Genomic DNA, 26,253 nt, shown 5'->3' with positions numbered 1-26,253 from the left:
TGGGTTTCTAGCTTCATAGTTTCCGGGTCTCAATCTCCTTCTATAGTCTTGGAACCTGTTCGTAGCCGTACGATTTTGCCGTCCTGTTAGCAGTGTATCTTACATATTCTGCTTTATTGCAGACTGACCTATTTAGGTCATCGGAGCCATCGGAATTGAATGATTCCCCAGAAACTTTTTTAAAGCTTCTGTCATCTGATTGAATAAGGTATCCTTATCCACAAACTGAACACCTGTCAAAACGAGGAGCTATCCATGTTGCTCACTCTAGCATAGTCAAGTAATTTAAAGGTCAACGCAGACTGGAAATTCCAGGTTGTGTTTCTGCAGCCTTTTATATAGTCTGCCAAATTCCATTTTATAGTCTTCAATGAAGAAATCCTCTATTTTCCGGAACCTATCAAAATCCGACCATGCTTCATATGCACTTAACAAGTCGTCCTTCTTATAAATCTTATCCATATAACATAATAGAGTCTGCAGACCTTCTTCTGAGTCTAACTCTTCCAATTCCAGCTCAGAAAACACTTTGCTCTGGATTTTAGTGTCATAAGGTAGAGAAAGAGCCAATGCCACACCTTGTTTTCTCTCTCCAAGGCAGTTACCTTAGTCCACATAACTACTGCACTTCCCCATTGGTCGTATGATCCTCTTTCAGAAAATAAGGGGGGTAGTCATATCCGGCCATCTTTATCCTAGGTTCAGCCATATATCTTTGTTTTTTTTTCCTTCTCACACTCCAGGGTTTGGTTTGGAAAAGTTGTATCTTTCAACCCTTCACATTTGCACAGCTACCTCTGTTACCATTTGTTAGACGTTTAGTTGCTGTTGTATAAAGAGTCAAAGGTTCTTCTCCTTTTCACCAACACCTTTCTTTCACTTTAACAGACACGGCACAAAATGCTAACATCACATCACCTGACACAAGGGCCACCTGAAGCCACTTTACACTTTACAGGGGCTGGTTTAGCTCACCAGGCTAAATCGCTGGCTTTTAAAGCAGACCAAGCAGGCCAGCAGCACGGTTCGATTCCCGTACCAGCCTCCCCGGACAGGCGCCGGAATGTGGCGACTAGGGGCTTTTCACAGTAACTTCATTGAAGCCTACTTGTGACAATAAGCGATTTTCATTTCATATCACTGTCAATTATTGGATACTTAACATAAATGAGACAACTAATTGGAATGTCTCTTTAACCCATTACTTAACAATCTTCACCCTATCTCCATAACGCAACCTAACCTTTTGGACATTAAGGGGCAACTTATCATGGCCAGTCCACCTAACCTGCACATCTTTGGACTGTGTGAGGAAACCAGAGCACCCGGAGGAAACCCACGCAGACACTGGGAGAAAGTATAAACTCCACACATACAGCCACCAGGCCGGAATTGAATCTGGGACCCTGGAGCTGTGAGGCAGTAGTGCTAACCACTGTGCTGCCATGCTGCTTTGGACACTTCCAAAACATGTGGATGTGATTCACAGACTCCCCACACACCGCCCGCATTTATCCCCTACCTCCTCAAAGAACCCATTCATCCTTGCTACCGTCATATGCGCCCTTTCAACTGGATGAGGCTTAACCTCGCACACAATGAGGCACATTCACCCTCCGCAAGGCCTCTGCCCACGTCTCAGACCCCACCTCCCCTCCCAGCTCCTCCTCCTACTTATGCTTCATGTCCCCCACCAGGACACCTCCCAATCCATCAACTGCTTGCAGACATCGGACACCTTCCCCTCCACTATCTTATCCTATGACAGTATCTTATTCGGCAACCCCAAGGGTGGCAGCCCAGGAAAAGACAGCACCTCTCTCCTTACAAAGTCCAGGACCTGCATAAAACCATTCCCCCTCCAGGTTCTCCAACTTCACAAATTTGCCCCCCCCCCCCCCCCCCCCCCCACTATGAACAGATCATCAAATTGCTAAATCCCAGCCTGCTGCCATGCCCAAAACCTAGCATCCAACACTACCAGCGGAAACCTATGGTTGTCGCAAATTTTCGCCCACACCGAGGCACCCTCCAGCTCCACTGCCCCCACACCCTTAGGGCCGACACCACTACTGGGCTCAGGGAGTACCTGTCCAGCGAGAACAGCAGAGGCGGCAACAACAAAGCCTTGAAACAGTGTTCCCCTACACGATGCTGCCTCCATCCAACCCCATGCCAACCCCTCCCCCACGACCGATTTCCTAACCATAGCAATATTCACCGCCTAGTAGTAAGTCATCATGTTCAGCAGTGCTGCCCCCCTGGGGTCTTTCCCACCCATACAAGCCAGAGATAAGTGCATTGACCTTAAAAAACAAGTTAGGGAACGAGGAAAATGGAGATGGAGGACGGGAGGAGCAGCAGAAGCGGGGGCGAGCGTGGGACGGCAGCGAGACCCGTCCGGGAGGGGCGGACGACAACAACACACAGCACAGCCAAATATCGCACACTGTGATTTTCTCCCCGGCACCCAAATGTGTGTGTGCCCCCCCAGTCCCCGTCACCCCACCCTCCCGCAGGCAGTCGCCTACTTACGTGGTGTGGGTAATTTTGCCAAATGTACAGAGCTGCCGCTGTCGATTTGTTAATTGTTAATTTATTGTTTTTGTATTGGAGGGGAGGGGTTACTGTTTTTCTCTGTTGTGATAAAATTTGTTGTTGAAAACTTGAATAAAAATTATTTAAAAATTTTAAAAAAACAAGTTAGGGATGAAGATTTGGAGGTTCTGAAACATAAACAGAAACCTTGGCAGAATCGTCATTTTTACTGTCTGTACCCACCCTGCCAGTGACAGCGGCTGCACGTCCCACCTCTTGAAATCCACTTTCAGCTACTTCACCAGCTTAGCCAGCTGTGCAGCTGTGCCCAGCCGCGTGTCACCTGGATACCCAGATGTCTAAAGCTTGCTCCCACCACCATGAATGGCAATTCCCCTAGCCTCCTCTCCTGCCCTCTAGTCTCAATAGGGAGCACCTCACTCTTTCCCATATTCAACTTGCACCCAGAAAACCGGCCAAATTCCTGTAAAATCCCCATGATGCCTCCGATACTGCCCAACGGTTCTGAAAACAGCAACATGTCATCGGCATACAACCCCCCCCGGCCTCCGCTCAATCCCTCACTGGTCCGTTGACACCAAAGCGCCATTGCCAGCGGCTCTATCGCCAAGGGGAGCAACAGGGTCAGTGGGCACCACTGCATCGTCCCTTGATGCTGCCCACAATACCCCAAACTCACTCAGTGCGTCTGCACACTCATGACCGCCACCTTAAATAGCAACCGGACCCAATCCACAAACAAACCCCTGTCCGAATCCGAACCTTCCCAACACATCCAGCAGGTACTCCTACTCCACCCGATCAAATGCCTTCTACGCGTCCATTCGCCACAAGTCTCTCCACCTCCTGCCCCTCCAAAGGCATCATGATTACATTAAGCAGCCTCCTCACATTTCCAACTGCTTCTCCTGCACAAAACCTTTTTGATCCTCACTTATCACCCCCGGGGCGCAGCACCTAAAATCGCCAACAGCTTGGTGTCTACATTCAGCAATGATATTGGGTCGTATGACACACACCGCTTAAGTGTTTGTCCTTAAGAAAGCTCAGAGTGATTCTCTAACTTGCAGGGTGCTAGCAGGGCCCCGGAGTGCTCCTCGTAGCTCTGGCTGCGGATACGGGGTCCTGCACTTCCAATCGAGAGTACGAGCATGCGCACGGTGGCGGTCTGTGGCGGTTGTCCAGTAATGTAGGTCCCCACCCCCCGAGATCGTGCACGCCTGCAGATCGGTGCTGCCCAATTGCTTGCCTGGCCGTCTGTGATACCCCCCACCCCTCAGATGAAGGATCCCCCCCGCCGCCCACCAGTGCGGCCGTGGACTGAGTCCGTAGCGCCACCGGCCATTCCCGACAGGCAAAACATGGTTGGAACCACGCTGTCGGGAACTCGGACAGTTATCCTCGCAGAATCGGTGCGGGGGCCTCTATCAATCGCCCCTACCTGCGCCGCGCAGATTCGCGCCAATTCTCTGGGTACCGGAGAATCGCGGGAGCGGCATCGCGCCAGATTTTGCTGTCAACACCCATTATCCGCCCCCGTGCTGATCGTGATTTCAGCTCGGAGAATCCTGCCCACTGTTTCCAGATAAAAATCTAGTAATTTTAATAATAACAAAATCTTCCTGAATCTTCCACAGGTCTTTAACTGCCCCTGTCCCTATAATGGTGCTGCTGCTTTTGAAGCACAGGAATTGTCCAGACCACTTCCTTTCTTCAATACTGTGCCTCAAAGAGTGCAATGTGAAACCTCCCGTATTGCAATTAGACCTAATTCAGGCACTGAGATCTGCATTTCTAGGTGATGAATCAGCCCAAGAGGTTTTGCAACAATTTTAGAGAAAGAATAAAAAGTGTGCAGTTTACTTGTCTGTTAAATATTCTGAGATGCTCATTGAAAAATTTTTGTTCGAACATATTTATTCTTCATTGCAAGTTGGACCTCCACAAAGACTCAAACATAAAGATCAAGCATCAGTTGTAACACAGTTATGATTTTTAATGAACTCCAGAATTATTTTCTGTATCCCAGGTAAAATGAGGTCAGGATTTGAAACAGCATTTTCCAACAAGTGTCGACCTTCCTCTCTCCCTTTCTCTGAGCACATAGACCTCTTCCAAAAATTCAATAAGCGGCCACCTGGATTAAAAACAAACATGTTGACTGTACAAAACATGATTTTCTATAAAGGAAGCATTAAATGCAACCGTAATAAAAGACAAAAATATTAGTTTAACGCATATGAGAATTGCCTAGAAATTAGTACTATGACATCTTAAAATATTGATTTGTTTTTAATAGCAAGGAAGAAAACAACATACTGCTTTGTGTTTCAAGACATTAAAACACTACCCTAATTTCTAGGACTTTTTCAACTGCTAAATATCGGCATTCTCTGTAAATTCATTTTCACCTCAGCTCCGAGTGTGAATATATTACAAAACATTCCACCGTTTAACCTAATCCAGCAGTCGCAGAGAAGTTACAAAGGTGGCTGCTGAAGGAATTGTGAAGAATGGGGCTGATGTAACAGTGGATGCTCATCTGAAGTTGAAAATATATATTTTTTTTAACAAACAATTTTTTGAGGTAGTTTTTCGGCATTGTAAACAGTTAGACATCAACAAAAAGAAAGCAAAAAAGGCAAAAATGTGCAAACATCCACGTACAATCAATACTTCAATCGTACCATACTGCACAAGCCCGCTCCTCTCCCATCGGCACTACACGCCAATTTATCCCTCCTACTGTACTCTACTCTAACCTCCCCCCCCCCCCCCCCCCACCCCCCCCCCCCCCCCCCCCCCCGCCCCGCTGACGCTCACTCTCCTGCAAAGAAGTCAATGAATGGTTGCCACCTTTGGGCAAACCCACTGTACAGGTCCCCTCAAGGCGAACTTAATTTTTTCCATCCCCAGAAAACTCGACATGTCCGAAAGCCACAACTCAGTTGTCAGGGGCTTTGAGTCCCTCCATGCCAATAATATTCATCGCCGGGCTATCAGGGAAGCAAAAGCCAAAACATCGGCCTCTTTCTCACCCTGGACTCCCGGGTCCTCCGAAACTCCCAAAATTGGCACCCCTGGACCCATCGCCACCCTTGTTTTTAGCACCCTGGACATGATCCCCGCAAATCCCTCCCAGTACCCCCTAAGCATCGGACATGCCCAAAACATGTGTACGTGGTTCGCTGGTCCTCCTGAGCACCTAGTGCATTTGTCCTCTACCCCAAAGAATTTGCTCATCCGAGCCACCGTCATGTGGGCCCGGTGAACGACCTTAAACTGTATCAGGCCGAGCCTGGCACATGTTGCAGTCGAATTTACCCTACTCAGGGCTTCTGCCCACAGCCCTTCCTTCATTTCCCCGCCGAGCTCCTCCTCCCATTTGAGTTTCAGTTCCTCCGTCTGAGACCCTTCCCCCTTCATAAGCACCTTATAAATATCAGAGACTCTACCCTCCCCTCCTTCCCCCCTAGAGACTATTCTGTCTTGGATCCCCATTGGCGGGAGGCGTGGGAAGGATGGGACCTGTCTACGGACAAAGTCCCTCAACTGCAGGTACCTGAAATAATTTCCCCTTACCAGATCAAATTTCTCTTCCAAGCTCCTCAGACTCGCAAAGCTCCCCTCCAGGAACATATCACCCACCCTCCCCACCCCCGCTCGCCGCCATGCTCGAAACCCCCCATCCATACTCCCGGGGTCAAACCGATGGTTGTCGCCGATTGGCGCCCAGACAGGCGCCCCCACCTCCCCTACATGCCTCCTCCACTGGTCCCATATCTGCAGGGTCGCCACCACTACTGGACTGGTGGAGTACCTGGCCGGCGGCAGCGGTAGAGGAGCCGTGACCAGGGCTGCCAAGCTGGAGCCCCTGCACGAAGCCGCCTCCACCCGCTCCCAGATAGACCCCGTACCCACCATCCACTTCCTTATCATAGCGATGTTAGCTGCCCAGTAATAGCTAATCAGACTCGGCAATGCCAGCCCTCCCTCACTGCGGCTCCTCTCAAGCATCGCCTTCTTCCCCCGTGGGGATTTTCCCGCCCAGACAAAGCTCATGATCATCTTGTTAACCCTTTTGAAGAAGGACTGTGGGATAAAGATCGGGAGGCACTGAAAAATGAACAGGAATTTAGGGAGGATTGTCATCTTTACAGTCTGCACCCTCCCTGCCAGCAACAGCAGGAATGCATCCCATCTCTGAAACTCTCCCTTCATTTGTTCCACCACCCTGGCCAAATTTAACTTGTGCAGCCTGCCCCAGTCTCGCGCCACCTGGATCACCAAGTACTGGAAATTTTCCTCCTAGCCTAAATGGTAGTCCTCTCAATCTTTTCTCCTGGCCCCTTGCCTGCACCACAAACATTTCACTCTTGGCCATATTTATTTTGTACCCTGAGAACTGGCCGAACTTCCTCAGTGTTTCCAGTATACTTTCCATCCCGGCCAATGGGTCCGACACGTACAGGAGCAGGTCGTCCGCATAGAGAGAGACCCTATGTTCCAACCCGCCCCTAACCATCCCCTTCCATCCCTTTGCGGCTCTCAGCGCAATCGCCAGCGGCTCTATGGTCAGCGCAAACAGCAGCGGGAAGAGCGGACAGCCCTGTCTGGTCCCGCAGTATAGTCTAAAATACTCGGACACTTCTCTGTTTGTCCTGACGCTGGTCTTTGGGGCCTGATACAATAGTCTGATCCAATTCACCAGTCCCTCCCCGAACCCAAACCGTCCGAGCACCTCCCATAGATAGCCCCATTCCACCCGGTCGAAGGCCTTCTCGGCATCCATCGCCACCACTACCTCCACCTCCTTGCCTGTCGGGGGCATCATTATCACATTGAGTACTCTTCTCAAGTTGGCCGACAGCTGCCTGCCTTTCAGGAACCCAGTTTGGTCCTCCCCAATCACCTCCGGTACGCAGTCCTCAATTCTAATCGCCAGGAGCTTGGCATCTACATTGATCAGGGAGATTGGCCTGTATGACCCGCACGCTTCGGGGTCCTTACCCCGCTTCAATATCAGTGATATGGTGGCCTGCGATATCGTCGGCGGCAAGGTCCCTCTGTCCCTTGCCTCAATAAAAACACTCGCCAAAACCGGTCCCACTAACTCAGAGAACTTCTTATAAAACTCTACTGGGTATCTATTCAGCCCCGGGGCTTTCCCCGACTGCATGGCCTTTAGGCCCCCCAATACCTCCTCCACTCTAATCGGGGCCCCCAGCCCATCCACCCACCCCCCACCTACTGTTGGGAATGTTAACCCATCCAGAAACCTTTTCATCTCCTCCGGCTCTTCCGGGGGCTCCGAGGTGTACAGCTTGCCATAGAAGTCCCGGAAGACCGCTCACAGGTCCGAGATAGTGATTGCCGAATATTCCGTGTTCTTTACCTCCCCTGTGCAGTCCCTGCTTAGGACAAAGAAATCTATCCTGGAATATACTTTATGGACGTGCGAGTAAAACGAGTAGCCCCTTCCTGTTGGCTGTCCCTCTCTCCAGGGGTCCACTGCCCCCATTTGCTCCATAAACCCTTTCAGCTCCCTTGCCATTGCTGGGAGTCTACCCGTCTGGGACACGACTGATCCAGCTCCAGATCAAGGACCATGTTAAAGTCCCCCCTCATTATTAGCCTACGAGAGTCCAGGTCCGGGATCTTCTCTAGCACTCTTTTAATAAAGTCCACAGTCGTCCCAGTTCAGGGCATATATATTCACCAGCACCACTCTTCTCCCCTCCAGTCTGCCCCTTACCCCCTGTCTGCAGCTATGCCCTCCGCCTCATATTGCACCCGCTTGTTGATCATGATTGCCACCCCCCTGGACTTCGAGTCCAGGTCCGAGTGGAAGACCTGGCTAATCCAGCCCTTCCTTAGCCTAGTCTGGTCAACACTTTCAGATGTGTCTCCTGCAACATAATTAAATCCGCCTTCAGAGCCCGCAAGTGCGCGAACACCCATGCCCTCTTAACCGGCCCATTCAGTCCCCTGACATTCCAGGTGATCAGCCTGGTTGGGGGGCACAACCCCCCCCCCCCCCCCCCCCCCCCCCCCCCGCCGGTCAGCCATAGCCTTTCTCGGGCCGGCCCCCGGCCCGTGCGTCCCGCCATTCTTGGCCTGCCTCTTGGCTGCCTCCACCCTCGACCTCCTTTCCACTGCCTACTTCAGATCCCTCCCACGTCAGCAGAACAACCCCCCCCTCCCCCCCAGCAACATCCCCAGGTAACCCCACCCCCGCCACCCATTGGCTGTATTTCCCCCCCCCCCACCCCACCTGACTCCCTTGACTAGCCAATCTGCTAGCCCGGTGACTCATCTCACCGGCGACCCCTGTCTCATTCCCATTATTTCCCCGTCCTCATCCCCACTCCCCGGCGCTCCATCCCCCTCTCCAACCCGCTGGAGCAAACTCACTGGCACAGGAAGGCATGAACATCAATGAAACAAAAACCCCCAACCCACGTCATTAACCCCCCTTGCTGACCTGCCACCCTTAGTACCATACAGTCTCCAGTGCACTCAGCGAGTCCCACAAAAAATAAAAATCCACACGAAAAGGAAAAAACTGAAAAAAGAGGGAAAAGAAACCAGCAGCCAAAAACAAAGGGAAGAGTCCCAAATGTCCCGCATGGCACCTTTAGCCCAGCAAACCATTGAACAGCGGTCCAGGCACATTCGGCGTCCCCTCATTCGATAGTTCTCGGGTCCTAATCCGCGCCCATGGGACCTCTTTTCGGGACCAGCCCCTAATCCCTCGCAAAGTCCATTGCTTCTTCAGGCTCGGAGAAGTAGTGGTGTTGACCCTGATGCGTGACCCAAAGACGGGCCGGTAACAGCAGACCAAACTTCACGTGCTTCTTGAACAGCACCTCCTTGACTTGTTTAAAGGCTGCTTGCCGCCGAGCCACCTCCTGGCTTAGGTCCTGGTATATACGGAGAACACTGTTGTTCCACGTGCTGCTCCTGGTGCTCTTCGCCCACCGCAGCACCCGCTCCTTGTCCACGAACCTGCGGAACCGGATCACCATCGGACGGGGGGGAGGGGGGGGTCTCCCTGGCCGCCCCTGCCTCGCTTGCACTCTCTATGCCCCCTCCAGCTCCGGCGGTCGCGGAAAGCCTTCAGCCCCCATCAGCTGCTTCAACAGGTCTGCTACAAACGCTGCAGCATCAGCTCCCTCAGCCCCCTCCGGGAGGCCGATGATCCTCAGATTATTCCTGCGTGCTCTATTCTCCAACTCCTCCACTCTGTCCAGCAGTCTTCTTTGCCGCTCCTTCAGCCCGTCGGCTTCTAACGCCGCAATCGTCTGTGCATCCGCCTGCTCCTCTACCGCCTCTCCCAGCTCCTTAACTTTTACATCCTGGGCATCCAGCCTCTGATCAGCTGATCCACTGCCTTCTGAAGTGGGTCCAAGTTGTCCCGTTTCAGTGACTCAAAACTGCTTTTCATCACCTGTAGCATGTTTTCCAGCGGCTGCTGGATTGCTGAGTCCGAGGTCCGTGTGTCCGCCATCTTAGATTTCAGGTCAGCTTCCCCTGTTCCTTGCCTCTGTCCCTTTCCCTCTCTCTTCCTCTGCCTCCTGGACTCCCGTGGTTCCATGCACTGCAGCCCGCTCCCCTGCACTTCCGCGGCCGCCTTTTCACCGCTCCGCAGTCCCGCTATCACGGGGAATCAGTCCCAAAAGCCCCGCTGGAGTGAGAGCCCGCTGAATGTGCGGCTCACTCGATCATCGGCGCCACCGGAAGTCGAAGTTGAAAATATTTGTATCAAAGGTTGAATGAATAGTTTTTCGGATTTTGTGCGTTTATAGAAGGGAAATTATTCAGTACTGAAAAGCTGCAAATTTATTTAGTGGCTATTTCATTTCTTTGCTCCTCTTTAAATAACCACCGAGGGGCACTGCAGCACTGGAAGAAGCAGTTTAATGTTACCATTAACCTTTGCTATTTAATGTACCAGTTGCAGAAATTCCACAGCAACTTTGAGAGTCCAAATTGTCTAAGAAACAAAATATTTTATTTACACCTTGCTCGTTTACTTCCTTTTTGGAATTTGTCTCAAGCAACTTACAGTTGTGTGTATTCATTAGATGAATTAAATTGGGCACGATTCAGCGGACAAATGTTAAAGTCCACCTCTGCAGCACCGAGAAATGCCCCGTTATTCAATGGCACTTTGGTGTTTCTTTTGGCCTGGGGAAGTTTCTCCCCATCGAGGCTGCATTTAAAGGAAAGGCTGTTTGCAGATTCGAGCGCCAATTTGATTGGTAGCCCTTATCTCCTCCCGTTCCAGTTCAGCTCCCCCCCCCCCCCCCCCCCCCCCCCCCGCTTTATTAACCCCCAACCTTCTTGAGGTCCCCGGAAACATCAGGCGGAATTATCTGACCCCCGCCAGGTCGGAGAATTGACGGCGCATTGCCAAATTGCACCACGCTGCCCCGACGGCGGGACGCTATTCTCCACAGTGCGGCGAATCGGCGCCGGCATGGTTGTCGCGGTGCCAGTCGGGGTATGCGCTGACTCTCCGGGGGGGGTCTGACCCCGGGGGGGGGGGGGGGGGGGGGGCCTCTGTAGTGCCGTGGCCCGTGACCAGGGCCCACCTATCGGCGGGCCTGCCTCTCTGCCCCCCCGGCCTCCTTTCCTCTGCGCGGGCTCCTGTAGCCCTGCACCATTTGGCGTCGGGGCCACCGCGGGGAAGAAGGCTCTGCACGTGCACTAGTTGCCGCCGGCCCAACTGCACATGCGCGGACCCCGCGGCGCCAGGTTCAGGCCGGGATCGGCAGCTGGAGTGTCAAAGGCCGCTCCAGCCTCCTGTGGGCCACAAATGGGGTGCCAGAATGGGCGCCGATGCCGGAGTAAAACACTCCCGTTTCTACTCCGGTGTCGGCACTTAGCCGCCCGTTGGGAGAATCCCGCCTATTCTACCTCACTCCCCCACCAATTGGCAAGCTCCCCCCCGGGCCCAACCTCTGGAAATGCCAATCTGGCACCCTGCAGTGCCCATGGCAACATGGCAGTGGAAGTGTGGCATTGTGGGGGTGTTATGCTGGCAGTGCCAATGTGACCAGGTGCCAGTGGGAGTGCCAGGTACCACTCTGCCCTCTCCCCAACCACCCGGGTTTCTCCAATGGTCTGTGAGATTCCACAAGGTGCCGTTATGCCTGGTCTATGTTTGTGTGGGCCAGTACTAAACAGCACCCTGGTGAGGTTTACCAGGCACGGCCTTTGAGTACTGGGCGCTAGGCCAACCTGCCATCTGGGTATTTAATGAGCCATTTGGCTCATTTAAATATGCAAATCTGGCAGAGTAAGCCGGGTGACACGTGATCAGCCCGGCGCCCGGCTCTTGACTGGGGTTTCTTGCACGATTCCCCCATTGGGCTTGAATCTGCATCGGGAGCAATGGGGTCACTGAATTGTGCCCATTGTGTTTCACATAGCCTGCAGCAGGGATTTCCTGACATTTTGTTTCATTTACAAAGATTAGGAATGGCGCTTTATGGCATTCTTGGGTTGTTTGCAAAAGTCAATTAACTAATGAAAATGACCAAATAACTTCACTCTGATTATAACAAACAACAAAGAACAATACAACACAGGAACAGACACTTTGTGAGACAAAACCTTGGCTAAAACCCTCAGCACTTCCTTATGCCGTATCCCTCTATACCCATCCTATCCATGTATTTGAAAGAACAAAGAACAATGGTGGGATTCTCCCATTCGACGGCAGAGTGTCCACGCCGTCGGAAACGCCGTCGCGTTTCACGATGGCATGAACATGCTGTTGGGAGTACCGATTCTGGACCCTACAGGGGGCCAGCATGGGGCTGGAGTGATTCACGCTACTCCAGCCTTCCATTCCAGCGCGAACTGTGCACCGCCGGATCCGAGCATGCGCAGTGGCGCGGCGGGTGGCCTCCCTCAACGTGCCGGCTCCGACGTAACATGGCACGGGAGTTCAGGGGCCGGTGCGAAAGGAAATAGGCCCAGGGAGCAAGAGGCCAGCCCACCGATTGGTGGGCCCCAATCGTGGGCCAGGCCGCATCGGAGGTACCCTCTGCGGTCGGAGCCACCCTTCCCCCCACCACAGGCTGCCGCCCAACCCTGCGCGCAGATTTCCCGCCGTCTGCGACCATGGGCGGGATTCTGCCGTAATCAGTGGGGCGGGCAACTCTGTCGGGACGGTTTAGCGTGAACCACTCTGGCGTCGGGCCGGCCCAAATGTGCAGAATCCTATGCACCTTTAGGGGCTAGGCCCGCTCCAGAGTGGTTTGCGCCCCGGCGGGAAAGGGGCTTGGCGCCACGCCAACCGGTGCCGAAGGGCCTCCGGCAGCTGGCGCGAGTTGACACATACGCGGGAGTGCCAGCATGTGCTGGCGTCATCCCCGTGCATGCGCAGATGTCTTTGTTTCCGCACTGGCAATAGCGGACTGCTACAGCCGCTGGTGCGGAACAATAGTGTGCCCCCACGGCACAGGCTCGCCGGCGGATCGGTGGGCCCCGATCACGGGCCAGGCCACCGTGGGGGCACCTCCCAGGGCCAGATCCCCCATCCCCCCCCAAGAACTCCGGAGGTCGCCCGCGCCGCTAGGTCCCGCCGGTAAGGGACCTATCTAATTTACACCGGCGGGACTGGCAAAAAACGGGCGGGTCTTCGGCCCATCGCAGGCCGGAGAATTCGTGCAGCCCCGGGGCCCATTGAGTCGCGCCGGTCTCCGCCATTCTCTGAGGCGGGTGGCGCGATTTACGCCGAGCCGATTTTTGGGGGACTGGAGAATTTGGAGGACGGCAGGGGCGGGATTTACGCTGACCCCCGGTGATTCTCACACCTGGCGGGGGGTCGGAGAATCCCGCCCCATGTGTGGATGACATTGGTGGGACTCTACCTTTTTAGAATGGCCGCTCGGCCCATCCCACGAGAATCCCGCCCAATGTTTTTCTGAAATGTAGTGAACAATGCGTTTTACCGCAATTTGTCACAACATATGCCAGTTTATATTACTTGAGATTGTGTGAAATGTATTCATTAAAATGTAATGTTGCCTTGAATACAGTTAAAAGACATATTAGCTGCCCACCTGTCATTTTGTTTCCTTCATATAAAATATCAAGTGCAACAAGGGCCCAATTCTCCTCTTTACTCAGATCAAGAATAGATGGTGCCTTGTCAGTGGCTAATAACATTCGCTGAGGAAGATAAACTTGGAAGATATTGGTTTGATTAAAGTTTGTGGGAAAATGAGTGGCAGCAATAAAATCGACTGCATTGCCCCAGCTGATGCCAAACTGCGCTTCAGGAGTTGAAATGTATGTTAATCTGTCAAAGAAAAGAACTTCAATAAAATAATTTCAAATTTACAAAATTTAAACCACAATTGCTTATTGTTTCATGCAGTTGAGTACTTTTAGAAAGTGTAAAGTGACAGAGTAAGTTAGAAATATTGAAATTGAAAAACCACTGGGAATTGTCAACGTTCAAGAAGAGGAGGAGCACACAGGTATGAGTAAGGGCAGCACAGTAGCACAGTGTTAGCACAGTTGCTTCACAGCTCCAGGTTCCCAGGTTCGATTCCCTACTGGATCACTATCTGCGCCGAGTCTGCATGTTCTCCCCGTGTCTGCGTGGGTTTCCTCAGGTTGCTCCGGTTTCCTCCCACAGTCTAAAGATGTGCAGGTTAGGTGGATTGGACATGATCAATTGCCCTTTGTGTCCAGAAAGGTTGGGTGGGGTTACTGGGTTATCGGGATAAGGTGGACGTGTGGGCTTGGGTAAGGCGCTCTTTCCAAGGGCCAGTGCAGACTCAATGGGCCAAATGGCCTCCTTCTGCACTGCAAATTCTATGATTCTATGATTCTAAATACTGAGACTGCTACTCAGGGGTGGATCCGCAGCAAGCAAGGAGCTATGTTCACAGGGACATAGGGATAGCCAGAGAGCACTAAACCATCATGGGCGGGATTCTCCAGTCCACCAGCTGTGTGTTCCTCAGTGACCCGCCCTCACTGACAGCGGGATTCTCCGTTCCCGCCACCTGCCAAGGGATTTCCCATTGTGGCCACCCCATGCGGCCAGGAACCGCACGGGAGTTGGGTACAATACTGGCAGAATGGAGAATCCCGCCAGTGGAGTATTCCGTCCCATGATCCTGCACTCTTCATGAGAACTGCCTACTTCGATTGAAGGATCACCATGGAATTATAGAATGTTCACAGTGCATAAAATTATTCAGCCCATCGAGTCCTTGCTGGCTCTCTGCAAGAGCAACTCAGCTAGTTGCTCTCCCCTGTCCTTTCCCCTAGCCTGAATTGTCTGTTCCCTTCAGTATGCTTATTCAATTCTCTTCTGAAATTTGTAATTGAACCTGCCTCCATCGCACTCTCTGGAAGTGCATACCAGATCCTAAGCACTCACTGCATAAAAAATGTTTTCCTGAAGATTGGTTTGTTTGCTATTCACTGTATTCACCGCAAATCAGCATCCTCTATTTCTTGACACTCCACCTATCGGAACAGTCTCTTTCCATCTACTCAGCCTCCCAGGCATGGGCATTGGATCCCAGACCTAATAGCTTACTTAAATATGTTAATCTGGATCTCACCCAGTGAGGGTGAGATCCAGATCCTGACGTCTTGAAAGATCTAGTTAGATCTCGGGGCGCATTCCGAGCATCTCAAATCTCACAAGAGGTCTCTCATGTCGTCACCGAGTTGGGTACGATGAGGCCATTTGATTGCGCCCACTCTGTCTAGATCCTTCATGGTTTCAAACACCTCTATCAAATTTCCTCTCAACCTTCTCATCTCAGGAATACAGCCCCAGCTTCTCTGGTGCATCGAATTAACTGAAATCCCTCATCCCTGGAACCGTTCTCACAGATCTTTTCCACCCCTTCTCTGAAGCCTTCACAAACTTCCTAACATGTGCTACCCAGAATTGGACACAATACTCCTGAACCATGATTTAATTGAATGGTGGTGCAGGTTCAAAGGGAAATGTCCTTCCCTCCTGGTCCTATTTCTCTATTCATTTGTCTTTAGGATCAAACACAAAGAAGTAGGTTTTATGAAGCATCTTAAAGGAGGAAAGAGGGGAAGAGAGGTTTAAGAAGGCAGCTTAGGGCACAGATAGCTGAAGGCACAGCACCAATCGTGGGCCCATTACAATGGGGGTTGAGCAGCGATCTTGGAGATTTTAAAGGCTGGAGCAGGGTACAGGGATAGGGCAGGGAGAGGCCCTAGATAGATTTGAAAACAAAGATGAGAATTTTTGTATTGAGGCATTGCTTACGGATCCACTGTAGATTAATGAGCAAAAAAATATGATAAATTGAAAGAAATAAAAACAGACACGCAAAAAAAAACCTTTCAGAAAATTTTGGAAGTGCAGCTTTGATCGATGATACATGTGCTGTCCACATATATTGCCAAACATTATCCTCTTCTGCTGGGATGGTAGGTGACAGCTTGTTTTGGGAAAACTCCTTTGTTTTTTTCAGAAACTGTGAAAACAAATGGTAAATAAATGCCGAGGCCAGTCTATTTAAGCAATTTCTTTTTTTTTTATTAAGTTAAGGTGATTATAGAAACTACACAAAGTTGATGGAGTGCACTTGGCAAAGCTGTAATATAATCAACTCTATCTCAAATATTGTGAAACATCCTCAATTCAGCATTGGTACTGATTGGAAATATCTTGCTGTGGTATGAATCCTCTCTCATACCTCTACCACCTGCAGCTCACTTCCCTCTCCTCTCTCACCTCCCTTCACTCTCCTACAATCACTGTACCATGCTTTACACTACCTCCTTCTCCTCCTCACCCAAACCTGTGCCTCTTATTCTCAGAACCATAGTGATCTTCACTTCACTTCTCAGAACCATAGTGATCTTACTCACACCTTACACACAACATATGAACTATTTGCCCATAATAGTCATAAGGTTAACACTAACCCAGTCCTTTCTTTCGTACAAACTAGGTTGTACACAACATAAGAAGGTGGAAAGGCAAGAGTCCAATCAGACATGCTTTCTCAACTGATGGACATCCTCTACTCCTAACCCAAGTGCCATGCCAAGTTTCTAACCAAGGTAGCTTTCCTACTTATCCGCTGCACCGAGTTACTGCTCACTGTAAAGTAAAAATGGGAAAATATGTCATTTGAAACATGGAAGTCTGGCAAAACCTGACCTAAGGATACATGGGAAAATGTAGGGAAAAATACCATGAAGGGTTAATAGCAGCTGCAAAAGAAGGTTTTGAAATGCAGGTAGCCTTTATTAAACAGGCGATAAGAAAACAGCTTGTGACTATTCAAGCTGCTCCTCTTCTTATTGAACTTTTAGTTACGGAAAAAAGCAATAGTTTGCACCTTCTTTGAAGTTAATTATTTTAGTAAGCAGCTAAAAAAGAATTGCTAGGATCTTCAGTTGAATTGGGTGACAAATGTTTAGGTGTCAAATCCTGCTGACACCAGGTGAATATGAGAAGCTGGAGACAACGTGTCCACGAGAACACTGACTCCGATTTGGGGTTAACGTGTGTTCTCAACAGAGAACAGATTAAAGGTACCTTGAACAATCAAGAGTAAAATAAAGTTACTTTACGATAATGTCATATAAACTTAATAACTGCTAGAAGGAGAATATAAACACTTGGGGAAAGCCAGCAGAGTCAGATCTCATAGCTGCCCTCAGTCATGGGAAGGATAGAATACAGAAACTGAGCAGAACAGCGAATCCATCTGTGGAAGACCAAAAGCTAAAGAAGAGAGATTGTCAAGGTAGACCTAAAGGTCTTTTCAACCAACCAGGAGAATCCAGAAGCAAGATCTTTTTATTTTTCTGTAAAGACAATGATTGCATCTTTAAAAAGAAAGAATATTATAGTAAAATAACTTAAAAGTTTTAACCCGAAACAGTGGTTATTACAAAGTCTACTTTACTTACTTAGCAATGCGGGACCCAGGATCGATGCTACTAAGTGGTAAGTAGATAAAATCTTCTATGAAGATATTGGTTATACCGGGGGATAACGTGAAAATATAGATTGACCAGAATAGCACCCACCTAAGTCTGCATAGGAGTCAGGGAGTGAGAATCCCTGTTCACTATTTAGAATGTCTTATTGACCCTTTTTGGTATAGGGGGAATTCTAAGAATAGTGGTGAGTTATTTACTTCATCACCCACCATCTCAACTCATCATGCCTGCTTTCCTCTGAGTTCACTGATCTTCTAACTTCTCAATCTCTCCCAATCCATAATGACAGCTACCCCATCAGGGTTATCATTTCATATGACCTCTTTATTCCCTTTGTGCCAATTACATATAGGACCATCTTTGAACACTTCTTTGCATCCCTCTTGATTCTTCTACTCCCTCACCAAAGCCCAATCCTTTCTTTGTCCATTCCTGGAAAAACAAATGGCCCAGCTCACATCCAATCACTCTTTCCAAATCATCTAGTTTTTGTCCCTTAATTTGCCATGATTTCTGCAGCTACCATCTGCGCAATCATATTCTCACTTCCTCCGTTGTTGCCCTAGTCCAGATGAAAACCACCCTTCTCTCTTACTGCAACCATTTCCTCAGTCTGACCATCATCTCTGCTCCCTTAAGGGGCATAGACTTGAATGCTTATGGGAAACAATCGGATTGGCCATTGATTAGCATATTTGGCTGATCCACATAAAGTACTATTGGGTTCTGCTCTCATCTGCTAAAACAGCTCACTATTCCGTGAGTATCCTGAAATGCAAAGATAACCAACCACCTGAAAGAAAAATAGAAATGCTGGAAAACCCAACAGGTCTGGCAGCAGCTGTGGAGCGAGAAACAGAGTTAATATTTTGAGTCCGTATGACTCATAGCCAACCATCCGTTTCTCTTTGTTAAAAACAATCTTCTTAAATCCCTCTCCCCATCTCCTCCAAGAACTGATCTCACAGCTTCCTTCAGTTTGTCTCCTCTTTTGCCTCATGCCCTCTCTGAGTCCCTCTTATCTACAAGACCCTCCTCTAAACTGCTGGCCATATCAGTGGTCCCTACGTTAGATGATATTGTAAGCAGTTCCTTTTAAGCAGGTCTTTGCCCCTCCCTTCAGATCTGCAAATATCATCTCTCTCCACAGGAAAGAGCCCTCTGACCCCGCAAAGTATTCCCCCATCTCAACCTCCCTTTCCTTTCCAAAGTCTGAGTGTGCTGTCACCTTCCAATTCTGTGTTCATTTTCAATTGAACACCCTGTTTGAATCCACAGCTTTTGACTCATGTCAGAACATTTTTGTTTAAATCCTCAGTGCCATGGGGCAGCATTGCTAACTACTGCACCACCGTGCCGCCCTCTGCCAGAGCACTTAAGCACCTCTTATAAAAGTCACACATGCCTTACTGTTTGACTGCAGCTAAACTATCCTTCACTTTCCTTCAGTCACAGGGTAGTGAACCTGTGGAATTCTCGACCACAGAAAGCTGTAATGGCTAAATCACTGAATATATTTAAGAAAAAAATAGATTTCTAGACTCTAAAGGTATCAAGGGGTAGGGGGAGAGATAGAGAATCAGCCATGATCTTATTGAATGATGGAGCAGATTCGAAGGGCCGAATGGCCTTATCCTGCTCCTATTATTTATGTTTCTTTGGATGAACACACCATCCTCCTCCAATGCCTTTTCTCATCATCCAGCTGGTTGGGACTGCTCTTGCTTAGTTCCATTCTTACCTATCAGTTGTAGCCAGATAATCACCTGCAATGACTTCTCTGTGATCATGTATTCTTATATCCCCAAAAGGAAAAAAACAGTAAAATACCTGAAATGAAAATCTGGTCTTACTGATTTTTAGTGGGATTTGAAAATTTTGATTTGGTGTTCCTTCTGTGTCTGGAATCCATCGAGGATCTATAGTGCTTCCCTCCTATTTCTCATCTATGTGCTGCCTCTCAGCAGCGTCATTCAAAAACACAATGGGCGGGCTTCTCCGGTCGCTGACTCTGAAATCACATTCGGCGATTCCGCGGGCAGGGGGGGCTTTGGCGTGGGCTGGAGACACTGGTGGTGGGTGGTCCGGGGTGGTGAGGCTCCTTACAGGGGGGCAGTTTATGACAGGCCGGGTCCGCGCACATTCTCCGGCTGCCAATTCCCTACCGTACGGAGGATCGAGGCAGCTTTTGCACCGTTTTTACTGGCATAAACGCCACAGTTCCCATGGCAGCGTCAGCACGTAGTCTGCAAATCAGAGAATCCAGCCCAACATTTATTTTCACTTGCGCACATGGCTCTATTTTACCATCACTACCATTCTATATGTTTTATGTTGAGGTTTTGAAATACTTCAGTGTGCATCCTGATATCCGTGAACACATTATCCAAGGGCACCTCATGAAACACACTCATTTGGCTTGAGATAGACATGACTGTATCTCTCACTTTGGCACCAATTTACTACCTGAAACGGTATGATTTGATTTGTATACCATGATCTTTTAACTCAGTGTGGCACTGAACAAGTTATTGCCTGTCTTGGGGTTGGCACAGTGGTACAATGGTTACCAACGCTGCCTGACAGCACCAGGGACTCGGGTTTCAATTCCAGCTTTGTGTCACTATCTGAGTGGAATTTTCACATTCTCCCCGTGTCTGCCTGGGTTTCCTCCGAGAGCTCCGGTTTCCTCCCACAGCCCAAAGATGTGCTGGTTAGGTATGGTAACGGGGTAGGCTGGGGACGTTGGCCAAGGTAGACCGAGTTATTTCCCAGCAAGTATTTGACACCCATAGTAACAGAATCCGTAACTAAGTCACATTTAAGGAATAGGCAAACAATTTCCATTGATGCCCTGAATCGATACCTTTTTATTGTGTGAATCTTTTGGAGAGGGATGCACGTCACCTACCACTATCAGTGACTGTGCTGCTCCTGTATCTCTAAGGATAACAACTGACTTGCCGACCTCACTGGGCGTAAATGGAGATACTTCACCATTAGAATTTTTAGATGTTACGGGGATAGGGTGAGTGGGCCTAGGTTGGGTGCTATTTCAGAGGGTCGGTTTCAGACTCAATGGGCAGAATGGCCTCCTTTTACATTGTAGGAATTCTATGGTCTGCACGCTTTGTAGGTGCACGGTAAGTATTTGAATATATGCAAAATTCCAAAAACTCGAATAATCAGCATACCTGAAAAAATGTTGTCCATTTAGCCATTGTGTCAGGGATGAGTATATGGCAGTCTGCAGTGTTGTAACAAAAATCATCCTTGTGGTCTTCAGGAGGCAAGATTTCTATTTCAAAAGGCCATTCATCAAAGAAGCCTGCTTCAACTGCTCCCAGAAATGGTATTGTAGCCAGATAGTAATTCATGCCTAATACAAAAATGAATACCAAAATATGTGGAGGCTATGAGATCATTTTGATTAATAGAGCTTCATAAACAGTCAGGGCAATTGGCAGCATCTAAATCCTCCCAATCTCCCATGTTGAACATGGTGGTTTGCTGAATAACTGGATATTAATGGAATGGAATCCTTTGTAAATTGTACGTTCCGTAGGTTCCAGAAGATAGCATAATACAGTGAGAGTCTTCCTGGAGGAGTGTAGTTACCTTTGGGTCAGATGATGTAATTGCAGGTGTGCCTGTGTATGTGTGTCAGATATATATGTCCGAGAGCGGCTGTGGGTTGAGCACAATAGTGCAGGGACTCATTTTTGACGCTGAGTTTCTGACGCTTTTAACACATCTTTCGTCAGGACATCAATTTTAATAGCAGGTTTACAGAAAGTTGTTGATTCTTTCAAGTCACAGGGATTTACCTGCACAATTTAAATTTCAGCAGCCTTTCCCAGGGAATATGGTAATACCTTAACCCCAGCCAAGTCATTTCCTCGCAAGAATTTGACACCCGTAGTAACAGAATCCGTAACTAAGTCACATTTAAGGAATACGCAAACAATTTCCATTGATGCCCTGAATCTATACCTTTTTATTGTGTGAACCTTTTGGAGAGGGATGCATGTGTTGGAACCAACAATTCTACGGACACGTGGTTGTAGGATTAGAATAGCGGTTTTAATATACTCACAACAGAGCCAGCCTATTAGCCATTGAACTTTCGGTCAACTGGCCGGCTGACCATGTGGCACTGAGCTTTTATACAGCAGCTTCCGGGGGAGGAGTCCTGGGCAGAGCCAAGGGAGAAGCCCCATACAATTCGAGCATTCCCAGAGCTACTCCCTCTGGAGGACAGGTAGTGCAACTGCACTTACAACACAGACACATGTATATACAGATTACAATCTGGTGTGAATCACATTCACCACAGCATGTCACTTACCACTATCAGTGACTGTGCTGCTCCTGTATCTCTAAGGATAGCAACTGACTTGCCGACCTCACTGGACGTAAATGGAGATGTTTCACCATTATAAATTTTACAATTTCCTGCAACATGATTTACTCCAGCACTAAACACAGGAGACCCCATTGGCTTGTCATAAGCTTTACCTGCTCGGACAGTATTCTCTGGAAGGGGACTGTGCAACTGTACAAGTCTCATTTTCGAAATTGTAATCGGCGATCGGGCGGAGAATCGATTCCAACGCCAGAATCGGGGCTGGCACCGATTTGCAATTTTCCCCCTTCCAAACTGGCATCATCGTGACGTGTGCCACGTTCAGTCACAATGCCGTTGGTGCCTCATCGGCCTGCTGATTCCCAAAGCTCTGCCCCCAAAGGGCCAAGTTCCCGACGGCCTGGGACACGGGTCTTCCTAGCATTCGTGAACCCGGCATGCTGGCTGCAGACTGTGTCCAGCACTGCCACACTCGATCAGGATCTGTGCCCCAGGGCGGGGTTGGCTGTCTGTCAGGGCTGGGGGAACTAGTGGGGGGTGGCCGGGGAGTGGCCAGGGGATGGGCAACGGGGTCGAGGTCGGCAGGTTAGGTTTAGCGCACAGCCGGCGCCATTGTGTACGGCACCACCGGTGCTGGTTGTCAGCCTTGCGCATGCATGGCCCGGGACCCTGCCATTCTTCGACTGTTTTCAGCTTGGGTACCGGTTTTTTCAGTAGGTGCCAGTGCTAGCCCCCTCATCGGTACCGGAATCGGTGAGGGGCCGGCGGCGAATTTCCTGTTGTGAAAGTCGACACATTTTACGCTGGTCTCAGCACTTAGTCTCCAGAATGGAGAACACAGCTCCTTGTTCCCTGATGTCCTTTGGGGAAGCAACTCTCCCACCTTACCTCGTCTGACCGACATGTAACTCCAGACCGACAACAATGTGGTTGACTCTTAAATGCCCTCTGAATTGGCCTAACAAGCCACACAGTTCAATGGCAATCAGGGATGGGAAAGAAATGCTAGCCCACATCCAATAAATAGAAAAAAAATCAATGACATTTTTTCTTCCTTATGCTTCAAAGGGTGAGCCAATTCTGCAATAATATCTGCCTTCCAAGCACCTAAATTGATGCCCAATTTCTATGCTACAGCCTTCAAATTATCTTTGAGAGTGAGAGTTTTCTAGCAGTGATGTACAATCTCTCTGTTTGAACAGGGGGCTCTTTAGTCTGCCACTATATGCAGCATTATCAGCTGACAGGGCTTTCACCAATCAAAAGTTCTGCTGCCACTAAATTGCACGTGTTTTCCCTGTACACTGCTGCCACTTATAACTTTAATTATAATTGCATGGGAAATGTCAAAAAGAGAGAAAGCAGAACTGGCGCACAGTTCAGCTTATGACATCAGAAATGGCATGCAGCTGCCAAAATCGCAACCCCAATTTCCATAAGCCATCAAAAGGCATTTCCTTCCAAACTTCACTGCTTGATTCTCTGAACCTGATCTTCTGGTCTCCTTTGCTAGCTGTGCCATGTCTTTCCACCTTATTGACTTTATACCCACAGTTTCATAGTCCTTATCCTATTCTCAGAGAATTCTCCCCACTTCTTTGCTAGGGGATCTGTGTCTGTGTCTTTGCTCTCTATGACTGCACAGACCACTTACAACTAAAACTCTCATGAGTCCTTTTTTAACAATTCCAATCAATAGCAAACTCAGCCAGAGCTTAACTTCTCAGAAGACTAATCATCTCATAACCAAGTATCCCTCCTTTCAGAATTTTCCCTTATTTTCATTTGGTTCTTCACAATAAAAACAGGATTTGCCCACCCACAAATGGCAATGTGATAATGACCAGACAATTTGTTTTATTAGTATTCTTTTTTTTAAAAAATAATTTTTATTGAAATTTTTTGAAAAATATATATCAACAAAACAATACAATAATAACAATAATAATAATAAACACCCCCCGGCACCCGTAACAACGCATATAACAAACCCCCCACTCCCCCAACCCCAATAAACAACAGAATAAATTAACAATAAGCAAATTAACTTAAGCACTATCCCACTAAACCCCCCCCTTTGCCCCCCTCCCCCCCGGGTTGCTGCTGCTGCTGACCTAGTAACTTATCGTTGAGCCAGAAAGTCGAGGAAAGGCTGCCACCTCCTTAAGAACCCTTGTATCAACCCCCTCAGGGCGAACTTGACCCTTTCCAACTTAATGAATCCCGTTATGTCATTAATCCAGGTCTCCACACTCAGAGGTCTCGCATCTTTCCACTGCAGCAAGATCCTCCGCCGGGCTACTAGGGACGCAAAGGCCAAGACATCGGCCTCTTTCGCCTCCTGCACTCCCGGCTCCACCCCAACCTGGCTTGACCCTAAATCCCACCACCCTCGACACCCTCCCCGCCACCCCCTTCCAGAACTCCTCCAGTGCCGGGCATGCCCAGAACACATGGGCATGGTTCACTGGACTCCCCGTAAACCTGACGCACCTGTCTTCGCCCCCAAAGAACCTACTCATCCTAGATCCGGACATGTGGGCCCGGTGCAGCACCTTGAACTGGATGAGAATAAGCCTCGCACATGAAGAGGAGGAGTTCACCCTCTCCAGGGCGTCCGCCCATGTCCCCTCCTCAATCTGCTCCCCCAGCTCCACCTCCCACTGAGCCTTCAGCTCCTATACTGACGCCTCCCCCACCTCCTGCATTACCTGATAGATGTCAGACACCTTCCCATCCCCAACCCACACCCCCGAAAGCACCCTATCCCTTAACCCCCGCGGGGGCAACAAAGGGAAACCCTCCACCTGTCGTCTAGCAAACGCCTTGACCTGAAGGTACCTGAACATATTCCCCGGGGGGAGCTCAAACGTCTCCTCCAGTTCACCAAGGCTCGCGAACATCCCGTCAATAAACAGGTCTCCCAACTTCCTAATGCCCGCCCTGTGCCATCTCAGGAACCCGCCATCCATGTTCCCTGGGACAAACCGGTGGTTCCCCCGCAGCGGGGCCTCCACCGAGCCCCCCACTTCCCCCCTGTGTCGCCTCCACTGCCCCCAAATTTTGAGGGTGGCCGCCACCACCGGATTCGTGGTGTACCTCATTGGAGGAAGCGGCAACTGAGCCATTACCAGTGCCTTCAGGCTCGTGCCTCCGCAGGACGCCATCTCCATCCTTTTCCATGCTGCCCCCTCCCCCTCCATTACCCACTTGCGTACCATCGAGACATTAGCCGCCCAATAGTACCCAGAGAGGTTGGGCAACACCAGCCCCCCTCTATCCCTGCCCCGCTCCAAAAAGACCCTCCTTACCCTCGGAGTCCCGTGCGCCCAAACAAATCCCAGAATACTGCTGTTCGCCCTCCTAAAAAAGGCCCTCGGAACGAAAATGGGGAGGCACAGAAACAAAAACAAAAACCTCGGGAGCACCGTCATTTTAACGGACTGTACTCTACCCACCAACGTCAACGGCAGCATGTCCCACCTTTTAAATTCCTCCTCCATCTGCTCCACCAACCTAGTAAAATTGAGCTTGTGCAGAGTCCCCCAGCTCCTAGCCACCTGAACCCCCAGGTACCTAAAACTCCTCACTGCCCTCTTTAGCGGGAGCCTACCAATCCCCTCCTCCTGATCTCCCGGGTGTACAACAAACAGCTCACTCTTGCCCAGGTTCAATTTATAGCCCGAGAAACTCCCAAACTCAGCAAGAATCTCCATCACCTCCGGCATTCCCCCCACCGGGTCTTCTACATACAGCAGCAAATCGTCCGCATACAGCGACACTCGGTGCACCTCCCCCCCTCGCACCAAACCCCTCCACCTCTTCGACTCCCTGAGAGGCCATGGCAAGAGGCTCTATTGCCAGCGCAAAAAGCAAGGGGGACAGGGGGCACCCCTGCCTCGTCCCACGGTGGAGCCTGAAGTACTCGGACCGCCTCCCATTTGTCGCTACACTCGCCATCGGGGCCTCGTACAGCAACCTCACCCATTTAATAAACCCTACCCCAAACCCGAACCTTTCCAACACCTCCCACAAGTACCCCCACTCAACCCTGTCAAAGGCCTTCTCCGCATCCAATGCCACCACAATCTCCGCCTCTCCTTCTGCTGCTGGCATCATTATCACATTTAGCAGCCTTCGCACGTTAGTGTTCAGCTGCCTCCCCTTCACAAAACCCGTCTGATCTTCATGTATCACCCCCGGCACACAGTCCTCTATTCTAGTGGCCAAGATCTTCACCAACAATTTGGCATCTACATTCAGCAGTGAAATCGGCCTGTATGAACCGCACTGCAAGGGGTCCTTATCGCGCTTCAGGATGAGGGAGATTAGTGCCCGAGACATCG

The 26,253-nt window shown here is 49.7% G+C and overlaps 1 protein-coding gene across 1 annotated transcript in view; it reads right to left on the bottom strand.

The window, feature by feature from the left end:
- Positions 1–4,458: 4,458 nt before the first annotated feature.
- Positions 4,459–26,253, bottom strand: part of LOC119967929 (protein LEG1 homolog) — a 54,783-nt gene continuing 32,988 nt past the window's right edge. Inside the window, exons 3-6 of the mRNA XM_038801025.1 lie at positions 20,736–20,920; positions 15,922–16,058; positions 13,638–13,876; positions 4,459–4,696 (exon numbers count right to left, since the gene is read on the bottom strand). Coding sequence (XP_038656953.1) covers positions 4,524–4,696; positions 13,638–13,876; positions 15,922–16,058; positions 20,736–20,920 — 734 coding nt within the window. The 3' untranslated portion in view covers positions 4,459–4,523. The remainder of the gene's footprint in view (positions 4,697–13,637; positions 13,877–15,921; positions 16,059–20,735; positions 20,921–26,253) is intronic.

The sequence above is a fragment of the Scyliorhinus canicula genome, chromosome 6, assembly GCF_902713615.1.
Source record: "Scyliorhinus canicula chromosome 6, sScyCan1.1, whole genome shotgun sequence".
Lineage (NCBI taxonomy): Eukaryota > Metazoa > Chordata > Chondrichthyes > Carcharhiniformes > Scyliorhinidae > Scyliorhinus > Scyliorhinus canicula.
This window is presented reverse-complemented; position numbering and strand designations above follow the sequence as displayed.